At 61.6% G+C, this 10,060-nt stretch overlaps 1 protein-coding gene across 1 annotated transcript in view; it reads right to left on the bottom strand.

The window, feature by feature from the left end:
• Positions 1-64: 64 nt before the first annotated feature.
• The window catches only part of UNC5A (unc-5 netrin receptor A), a 62,540-nt gene continuing 52,544 nt past the window's right edge, over positions 65-10,060 (bottom strand). The window contains exons 4-15 of the mRNA XM_027098186.1: positions 9,878-9,981; positions 9,536-9,716; positions 7,951-8,115; positions 6,713-6,901; positions 6,305-6,607; positions 3,456-3,543; positions 3,062-3,230; positions 2,661-2,894; positions 2,382-2,531; positions 2,133-2,297; positions 1,324-1,502; positions 65-1,085 (exon numbers count right to left, since the gene is read on the bottom strand). Coding sequence (XP_026953987.1) covers positions 920-1,085; positions 1,324-1,502; positions 2,133-2,297; positions 2,382-2,531; positions 2,661-2,894; positions 3,062-3,230; positions 3,456-3,543; positions 6,305-6,607; positions 6,713-6,901; positions 7,951-8,115; positions 9,536-9,716; positions 9,878-9,981 — 2,093 coding nt within the window. The 3' untranslated portion in view covers positions 65-919. The remainder of the gene's footprint in view (positions 1,086-1,323; positions 1,503-2,132; positions 2,298-2,381; positions 2,532-2,660; positions 2,895-3,061; positions 3,231-3,455; positions 3,544-6,304; positions 6,608-6,712; positions 6,902-7,950; positions 8,116-9,535; positions 9,717-9,877; positions 9,982-10,060) is intronic.

Raw genomic sequence — 10,060 nt, 5'->3', positions numbered from 1 at the left:
TGGCGGCCGGGCAAGGCTGTGTACATAAGGCCAAGTGTAAGTGCACGAATGCACTTAAAACAGAGTCAGGGCACAAGCTTCACATGACAGGCCCCGCACGGGGGCACCGGCCAGCCCCAAGAACGGGCACGCCACGGCACGCACACTCGCCATTGTCCAGCCCGGGACTCCCGTTGCATATTCACACGCCCCGTCGGGCAGGGCTCCTTGTGGCTGGGGGCAGGGGGGGATCAGAGAGGAGCCGTTGGGTGTCCCTGGGTGGGTGGGAGAAGGGCAGCATGTGAGAGGCAGATGTGGACTGACACCGGGCGTGAGAGACGTGAGCAGCCTCCAGGTGTACAGCATGAGATGCATGTGTGGGGGGATGCATGTGACAGGAGCACACGGGACATGCATGGGCACATGCCCGTGTGTAGTTGTGTGCCTGAATCCAGGGGCCGCCCCCTGTTCAGCTGTGGCCCTCAGTCCCACAGGCTTGGAGCCAGGCCCCTCAGATGTGCCCCTACCCAGCAGGCACAGAAATGTTTGCATAAGGTCCAGCTCAGGCAGGAGCTCCGGGGGCCACGTCCCGAGCCCATCGTGTGCATGTATGCCCGTGTGTATGCGGCCCCCTGGCTGGGGCAGGAGGAGAGGTAGCATCACACGCACATACACACACACAGATGGGCTGGGCCCAGCCCGGGCTCCAGGCACTGTCCACCCTGGGCCCCGGGCAGAGTCGGAGCAGGTGGCAGTGCCAGCCCGGCCAGGCAGGCCATGGAGGGGAAGGAGTGCGGGCAGGGTCTGAAGGGCCAGTGTTAGGGGATAGCGTCTGCCAGGAGGGGGCCTGTCCACACAGCTCTCCCCGGTGGTGGCTTCTGCCTGTCCCTGGCGGGCGCCAAAGCTGGTGAGAGTGTAGGCTTTGTGGGCCTCGCCGGCCTCAGCATTCGGCCTCTGACACTGTGAAGAGGCTAGCATCTGGCTGGCCAAGTCCGGCCACTGCTGCAGCCAGCTGGCTGAGGTTGCCGTTGGGGAAGTGCCGCGCCTCCCACAGGTTGAGGATCATGGCTGTGGGGCTGGGCTTGGAGGCAAAGAAGCTGAGATGGCTGCAGAAGGGAGGGGAGCCCGTCAGTGGCCTGGCTTCCCTCAGGCTGCAGCCTCTACCCTCCTAGACCACCCAAGGACAGGGCCTCCCCTCACTCAGCCAAGGGGATGCCCCAGCTGCTGGTGGCTGGGGCACAGGCCCCAGAGGGTGTCTTGTCCACCGCCCCCCCCACCATCCTCTCCACCCAGGCTGGACTGCAGGTGGCCTTCACAGCCCCTCCCTGCCCATCTCCCACCCACCTGTCCAGGTGGAGTTTCTGGGCCAGAGTCCGCCAGTCGGCACCCCGGCTACAGGGTGGATCCAGGCTGGTAATGATCTTCTGCCGAATGAGGAAGGGGATCTTGAAGGCACTGGGGCCCACTAGGGCTGGGAGCCCCCCTTCACTCTCCAGGGCCAGCAGCTCAGCGAATCTCGTGTCCTGGAAGTGGGGAGGGGTGGAGGTAACCGTTACAACTTGCCCAGCCCAGCCCACTGCTACCTCACGCTGGGGGAATGCCTGGACCACCTCAGGGCATGGGGACAGCGTGGGCACTGTTGCTTCCCGGTGGGCCAGGGCCCTGCTCACTGGGGCATTGAGGTACAGTGACCTGCCCACAGTCACACAGCCAGTGAGCAGAGGAGCCTTCTGACCTCATTCTCCTTCCCACCCCATCACTCCTCCCTAGGTCACCTCTGCCACCCTCTGCTGACCAGCAGAACTCTGCTGATCACTCAGAACTCACTGCTGTCCTCTCACTGCCTCTGTCCTCCACACTCAGTTCCCTCATTGCTGCCTGTCTAACTCTTACTCATCCTTCCAGGCCCAGTAAAAGTCCCTCCTCAGGGAAGTCCTCCGAGGTCCCCAGGCCAGCTCCATCTCCCCCTCCTCTCCCTGCTGCTCCCATCTCCTCCTCCCCAAGTCCAACAGCATCTGTCTGCATCTGTCTACATGTGCATCTGCACCTCCCTCCCTGGGAGACTTGGAGGGAGCTACCAAGCGGTTTCTAGGAGGTGGGCTTGGTGGCAGGGTAGGCCCAGTGGGGGAGCACATTATGGCAGTGCTGCCCACCTTGGTGATGTTGAAGTTGATGTTGAAGCTCTGCCCGTCGCCCTCCACCTGCCATACCCACACCTTGCAGGCCAGGTCGCTGGTGCTGGGGCTGACGCGCTCCAAGGTGAAGGTACAGTGCAGGTACTGCTGTGTACCATTCCAGATGTGATAAAAGGGGATCTCCTGGGGGTGGGGGGTGACAGAGAGGTGGCATCAGGTGTGCCCAGCTCAGGTGTGCCCAGCTCCAAGCACCTTGAGCGCCCGCACCTGGTAGCTGACGAGGAGCTTGCTCTTCCACAGGGAGCTGGGCACGTCATGGATGGACAGGCGCAGGTTGTGGTAACTGTCCTTGAAGTGCAGGATGCGAGGCTCCTGGATCAGCTGTCCTCCCAGCTGCTTCTCCAGCTGCACCACCTCCTGCAGTACCCCAGGTGTCAGCCAGGCCTGGGGGCTGGGAGCGCCCCTCTCTACTGGCCCCTCCCTAGGGCCAGGGGTGGTCAGCCGTCAGAGCCGGCCTCCCTGTGGCAGGGTGGGGCTGGAAGGTACCTTGAGTGCATCGTGGGTGTCATGCAGGCAGTAGACTCGGATGTTGTACTCGAGGGAGGTGCAGGCCACGGGGGCAAACAGAAGCAGCTTGAGGCGCTTGGCCGCGGCCACGCTGAGAGCCTCTCCCACCAGTGCGAATCGGCCCAACTGCTCCGTGAAGACATAGCAGGCGCCGGCCTCCAGCTGGCAGTAGTAGAGGTGGGAGGGCGCCTCCTCGCCGAGGTGCAGCACATCCTGCAGGCAGGGCCTCGTGGGTCAGCTCGCAGCCAACCACAGCTCTGAGGAGTGGCCGGAGACTGGTTGGGGGGGGGGGGGGGGGGGCCAAGGGCCGGGCAGGAAGCCAGACACCACGGGGGGGGGGGGGGGGGGGGGGGGGGGTGGGGAGGAGGCTTGGGGCTCACCTCCCAGCTGCCTTCGCAGGATTGCTTTTTGAGGTGCAGGCTCCAGCTCTCGGGGCTGGGCTCCCCACAGTGGTCCATGGCGAGGATGACTGGCCGGGTGAGCAGGACTCCGGGGGGCCCACAGCTAACGATGGGACTCAGCAGGGTCTGACAGCCGGCTAGGGGCAACCTCAAGTGGGGAAATATGGGTGGGAAGGGAAAGGCATCAGTGGGCCACCCTGGGACCCTGGGGTTAGGGGCTGTGGAGCTGGGTGGAGCTTAGGAGCCCCTCTTCCCCTGCCCTCCCTCGGGCCAGGCCAGACCAGGCCCAATAGTGGGGTGGGCAGGGGCGTCACGGTGACAGCAGGAAAGGACAGGACCCACCCAGTCCCAGCAGCAGGGCCCATGCCCACACCTCACATCCTCCGGCTTGTGCAGTGTGAGGTAGATCTCGTAGATCTTTCCTCGGGGTATGGCGTCTGGGGGGATGAGGAGGCTGATGCCTGTGACAGAGCGGGGGGGACAGCCGGGGCTTACCAGGGCTGCAAAGACACCAAACACCTTACTCCGCCAGTCCCTCCCTGAGCCTCCCTCTGAGGACTGACTGGCGCCAGCCTGGCCTGGGAACAGAAGTGCCACTGGGACTGCCAGGCTGGCCAACCACCCGCACAGGCATGAAGCTGAGTCAGGGAGACCCCGAGTGGCTGAGGGAACTCAGGTGGGAAATGCTTGCCTAGTTAGCTTGGGCACAGAAAACTCTGGAACCCCCAGGTACACTGTACCTACCTGCCCCATCATCCACTTAAAAGCTTCCCTGCCTCCAGGGTCGAGTCCAACTCCTTGGCTGGATATTTAAGGCCCTTGGCCTGTGGGCCTAGCCTGTGCTGCGTACTTGGCTGTTCTGGAGCCACCACCCTAAGTGTGCCTCTGAGTACTCCCCCCTCCTGGCCTGCTCACGTTCCTCCTCTCTCCCTCGGCTTGGCCACCTCTGGGTGGGCACCCCACCTCTGGTGACTTTGCTTCCTGTTGGGCAGTGGCCCCCTGCAGGTGGGGCTGGGGCCTTTAACAATCTTGCCTACTTTGGTAACCTTCCCTAGTCTGGGTGCCATTGCACACACGTCCTGTCTGGCTGATTCGCCTTTGTCTCAGCGTCTTGCAGGGGCAGCATCAGAAAGCATCTGCTGGGGAGAGGTGGTTCCAGAGGAGAGGCAGGGGGCAGGCCACGGTGAGGCCAGGGGCTGGGGAGTCACTCTGGGGATGGCAAGGAGCGGTCCTGCCCCACCTTCCTGCCCTTTTAGGACAGAGAGCCCCTATATCAGGAGGGGCCTCAGAGGCTCATGACAGGGAGAGGGGAAGAAATTCTATGGCTATCCCACCAAGTCCAAAAGCATATGCGTGCTCTCCAGAGTGGGCAGCTCTGAGGTGGGGTGGCTGGAATATCACAACTTCCCAGCAACTGAAGCCCAGGACAGAGAGGGAAGCCAGTGGTGGTGTATTTGCAGCTACTGCTCCCTTCTCCATCCTGTGCTGCCTCCTGGTACCGGCTGCCAGGGTTGGTGATAGTCTCGGTGATCCACGTGTGAATGCTCTCTGTGGCGGGGGTACCCTCACTCAAATACTCATTCAGTGAATGCTAATGCTGAGTACTCAGGAAGGTGGGGAAAACCATGAGCCCTGCTCTCATGAAGCATTCGGTCCGCGGGGAGACAGATAAGTGGACGGCAGCAAAGGATGCTGGGTGTTGGGGGAGAGCAGGGTGGAGCACAGCCCACCTGGCCACTCGCCCCACCAGGGGAGTGAATGGTGCATGGTCACTGAGCGCCCACTGTGCGCCTGCCTTTTTCTAAGAGCTTGACATGGACCATCTCACCTCATCATCTTAGCAGCCATGTGAGGGGGACATGAGGCATAAAGGGACAGCTACCAGACCCGAAGGAGAAGTAGCAGTTAAGCTAGTGGATGGGGGCAGAGAGACGGCATGTACAAAGGGCAGCCCAGTGTATTTGGGTTCATGAGAGCCCACCGTGGCTGCCAAGTGCAGGAGCAATGTGCATGGGAGGAGAGGCCACTGCAGCTGGCCACAGGGGATGAGTCCTTGTGGTTTTGTCATGTGGGCTTTGAAGGGAAAAGTGGAAGCCCCAGAAAGGGACATGATCAAGTGTGGCTCTAGTGAGTAAATGCTTGGAGCTGTGACTCAGACGAGAGGTAGGTGTGGTGGCCTAGCCCAGGAGAGGCAGCAGGAAAGACAAGCAGGAGGATGAAGGAGCATTTGAGGAGAAAGAATGATGGGATCAGTGTGTGAATGAAGCTGGTGTGAAGGTGAAGGGGGAAAGTGAAGAAGGGCAGGAGGCCAAGGTGACCCCTAGTTTCTGTCTTGAGCAACTCGGCTGTGCCATGCCTGAGGAAGAGAAAACTGGGAAGGAGGAGGTTCTGGGGGAGGGTGGGAGACGGTGCTGTTTTAGGCATGAGGAATCTGAGGTGCTGTGAGACATCCAGATGGAGCTGTCCAGGAGGCAGCTGGGTGTACGATTCTGTCACCCAGGAGAACTGTGGCTGGGGATGGAGGAATGGGAGTGATCTGCACAGACATGGCGATTAAAGCCATGGAGTGGGTGAGATCACTTGGGAAGAGGGCGCCAGGGTTGGGGGTGGGGGGCGTGCTCTGAGGAACACCTACATTTAGGGAGCAGGCACCAGGAGCAGCTGCAGAGGAACAAGGAAGTCAGGGCCATGTGGGGTCACCTAAACCGAGGAAATAGAGAATTTCAGGGTGGGAGAGGGGAGACACACCAGAGGCTGTGGCGCTTTCCCGAAAGATGACCATCAAAAGGGTCTGTGGATTCTCTATGAAGGCGTCTTTGAGACCCTGTCCCAGGGGTTTCAGTGAGGTGGTAGGTGGAGGAGCCCCTGTCCAGGCATTTTTCCTCTGCTGTCTCTCCACTAGTTCCCCAGATCCCTGGGGCCTAGGGCCCGGCACACACAGGCTGGTTGGCTGTGTAAATGAATGGACAGTAGTCCTGTGTCCTTGGGCAACAGAGGGAGATAGCTCTGGCCTCAGCCTCAGTGCCAGCCCCACTGCCAGCCAAGACTGGATCCTCTCCAAAACTCTATCCTTTTTCCTTGCTGGGCTGGCTCAGCCCTCGGGGTGAGGCTGAGAGGCATAGGAGGAACATCAAGGCCGTCCCAGTCCCGTCCTCCTCCAGGAGGGACACATGCTAGTCTTGTCTCTTAGAGCTCCCTGGGGCACTCTAGGGTCCTTCCCACCTGTATTAGGGATCATCAGCCGGCCCCCAAGGAAGTTGAAGGTCCCATAGGCCATGTTGCTGGAGCCGCGGGGCAGGGAGCGGAAGTAATTCTGGGTGGAGAGGCGGGAGACGAAGTCCTCAGCCTCAGAAGTGGGTGAGCTGTGGTGCAGCGTGTGGCGGCCGCCACCCAGCGGGCTGAGCAGGTGCCCGTTGGTGAGCTGGAACTTGGGGCTGGGCCCATCTTGCCGGGGACACAGACTGCCCTGGTAGGTGGTCGTAGTGGTGCTGAGGTCTGGCTGGATGGTGAGCAGATGGGGATTGTCTGCAAGGATCAGACAGACTTAGAGAGTGGCACGGGGGGCAGCCCTGTCTGGGCGGCCCTTGGCATGGGGGTCTGGCACGAGTGCTGGGGACAGGGGCACCCCACCTGCTTTGCTGGGCTTGATGCTGACGGGCTGGAAGCCTGAAGTGAGAATGGATGAGTCGGCCACATCCGAGTCCAGTCCCTCCTTCTTGCGGCAGTACACAAGAATAAGGACGAGCAGCAGCAGGAGGAGGCACACGGCCACGGCTACGAGGCCCACGTAGAGCGCCACGTCCTCTGGGCCGGAAGCAGCTGTGGGAGAGAGTGCAGGCTTGGGAGGGGTAGGGTGCAGGAGGCCGGGAAGGAGAGGTCAGCGGTCTACACCCCAGGAGGATGAGGCCTCCACTTCTTGGGCATCAGCACCAGTGGAGCAGCAGACGCTGGCAGCAGGGAGCATGGAATCGGCACACATGCATTCCAGTCCTGCATCTGCCACCACCTTGCTGTGTCTCTGAGCAAATTGCAACCCTCATGAGCTCAATTCATGTTGAAGTTGCTGCTGATGGAGAATGGAGGAGGGGAAGAGCCACTTTCCTGGGTGGCCTGGAAGCAGGCTGCTAGGCTGAACCTGCTCTTCTGGGGCCCAGGGCAGCTGAGACTGAGGGTGAGCTCCTAGGATCCCCAAAGCAGGGGATCAGCTTTCTGGGGAGGTTGGGGGGGGCGGTGTCTGCCATTCTGGTTCCTGGCCAGTCCCTGGGCCAGGAGCAGGGGTGCTAGGGCTCTTCTCCTTGTCTGCCTCCCACAGGCCTGGGGCAGGGCTGAGGAGAGAGTGATTGACTGTCTGGAGGAAACTATATTGATTTTAGAAGGGCTTTGCATAATGGAAGAAATGTCCATCAGAAAGGAATTGACACAGATAATCAGGTTTTTAATTGAAAGAATGGGGGAGGGTGTGTTTTAGAGACAAAATCCAACAGAGATCTTTAATTGTTAGTTATGGCCTTGTAATTAACAGGCCTCACAAGTCTGGTGTCCCCACAGGACTTGTGTGTGCACTTGGGGGAGGGGCGGAGGTAAAACTGCAGGAGAAGACAAGAAGGGGGTTGGGAGATGATCCCAGAGGCCAGGTGTGCACAGTAAAATCTCCAAATGCACGCATGTCTCAGGGCAGGTATGGGAGGTATTGGGGTGTGTGTGGGCACATGTTGGGTGTGTTAGGGATGGGGTTCCCCAAGGTCCTGAGCTTTGAATAGGGGGTGCAGCCTGTGGCAGGGGACTGATCCCTTAGCCACCACCTCCCGGGGGCAGGGCCGGGCCAATCCTGGCAAACTCAAGAGGACTCCTGGGTGGAGAGGACTCACTGTGCACGCAGAGGTCACTGGTACAATTGCGGGTGTCCAGGTCAGTGCCTCGGCACTCCTCACCTCCGTTGCGGGGTGCTGGGTCAGAGCACTCACGGCTCCGCCAGTGGGTGCAGTCGAGCCCACAGGCCGACCACTTGCTCCACGGGCTCCAGCTGCCATCCACTAGATGCGAGACAGACATGGACAGAGAAGAGATGGCGTGGTCAGCCCAGGGAGCCAGTCTAGGCCATCTGCCAGTGTGGCCCTGCTGGGAGTCCGGACCTGGTGCAATGTCAGGGCTAGGGCCAAGCCTGCCAGGCTGTAAGCCCTCTGGCGTCCAGCGGGCCTGGATGATGCATGCTAATGACAAAAGGCACGATGACGCTGGGCCTGCTTGGTTCTACCCACACCGGGGGCCATCCTGGCCCTGGGGCAGTGAGGGCACTTGGTCACACAATGACCCTCTGATCCCAGGCACAGGTGGTTCTGCAGCACCAGGCTGGGGCCTGCCCCACACTGACTGTACCTGTCCTGACTGCACCTTAGATCCTGTGACTCAGCCCCTCTGCTGAGGCTGGGCCTGGACACAGACTGAGCCCTGCCTCCGATCACACTGAAACCCATCCTGGCCTCAGACTGTGAGCCTGGCCCTGCGTGCGGGCGGGTGGGATGGAGCCATGGGGAGCAGGCTGGTGGGCACGATGGAGCCAGGGCACGGAGATGGCGTGGTGAAGAGCGATGCGGGAGGCGGCAGCCGCTGGTACCTGGGCACAGGGTGGCGCAGGCTGTTTTCTGGACATTCTGCCCCTCACAGAAGGCGCCCCCGTTGAGAGGCGCCGGGTTGGTGCAGCTCCGGCTCCTTTTCTGCCAGCCGCGCCCACAGCTGGCGCTGCAGACGGACCACTCGGTCCACGTCGACCACCCACCGTTCACTGGCCGGACAGAGAAGGACTGGGGTCAGGGAGCGGGGGCTTCCTCAGACACACTGGCCCAGGGGCCAGGGCAGGAGGACAGAGGGGCTGTGAGCTGGAAACGGGCAGGCTACAGCTGTGTTGAGAGAGAGGCCCTGGAGGGGAGACCATGCTTCTGCCCATTGCCCCCAGGGCCTGGCAGCACCCACTCCACAGCCCCTTCTCCCCGTGGGCACCAGCCCTAGCTACAACTCCCATGTTCCTCCAACCCAAACCCCAGCCTTTCACGGGGGTTACTCCCACACCCCTCCCTCTTTCTGCTCCTGGGGGTGCCCAGGTCGCTCTACTTCCTACCCTGGGGACACAGGAGTACAGGCTGTGGTCTGTCACTTTCCTAGACTCCCATCCTGTCCGCTCATCTCCTTCTGCACAATGGCCTCCTGCCCACAAGTAAGCCAAGGGATGGTCCAGCTACAGATGACCATCAACCTGCCCCCCATCTCCACCCAGATAGGCCCTTGGCTCCCTGACAGCCACAGTAAGCCCTCTCTCTGTCCTTCCCAGTCAGGCCACGGTTTGGCTTGCCTGGTCCTGGCTCTGCAGGGAGCCAGCCACATGTGGTTGCCCTGAAGGCAGCCCCAGTGCCTCTCCTATGCCCGGAGCCCTTCTGCCCCACCAGCACCGGGGCCCACCGTAGACGATGACAGCAGCGGAGGCGCTGCGGCGACGAGCTACGATGTTCTTGGCCACGCAGGTGTAGTTGGCCGTGTCGGCCAGGCGGGCCTGTCGCACCACCAGGCTATGCTCCCGCGTGATGTACACGTTGGGGTCCAGGGATGGGTCCACCAGGTCCTCGTTCCGGAGCCACTCCACCTGGGGGAGGGAGCCATGCCACTGTACTACCTGACTATGCTGGCCCTGCCCGGAGCGAGAGTGGCCCCTGGGGTGGGGGATCAGCCTGGAGGGGTGGGCAGGCGGGACTCGAGACCTGGGAGCACTGCCCACCTGTGGAGTGGCACTGGAGCCCTGCTCACCTCAGCTGGAGGGATGCCCTCTGGCGGGCGGCAGGGCAGCACGATGCCCTGCTCCAGGGACACCTCCTTGGCCAGCGGCTCCTGCTCAAAGTTCTTGCGCAAATCTGGGGGAAGAACAAGAGTGTCCTCCAGGCTGAGTGCCTCACGACAGGTCAGCCTGGCTGACCCTATCCCCTGGTCCTG

Source organism: Aethalodelphis obliquidens, unplaced genomic scaffold (genome assembly GCF_003676395.1).
Source record: "Aethalodelphis obliquidens isolate GAN/ISIS:26980383/991018 unplaced genomic scaffold, ASM367639v1 scaffold121, whole genome shotgun sequence".
NCBI classification, from domain to species: domain Eukaryota; kingdom Metazoa; phylum Chordata; class Mammalia; order Artiodactyla; family Delphinidae; genus Aethalodelphis; species Aethalodelphis obliquidens.
The sequence above is the reverse complement of the archived record's forward strand: the minus strand, read 5'-3'. Positions and strand labels throughout refer to the sequence as shown.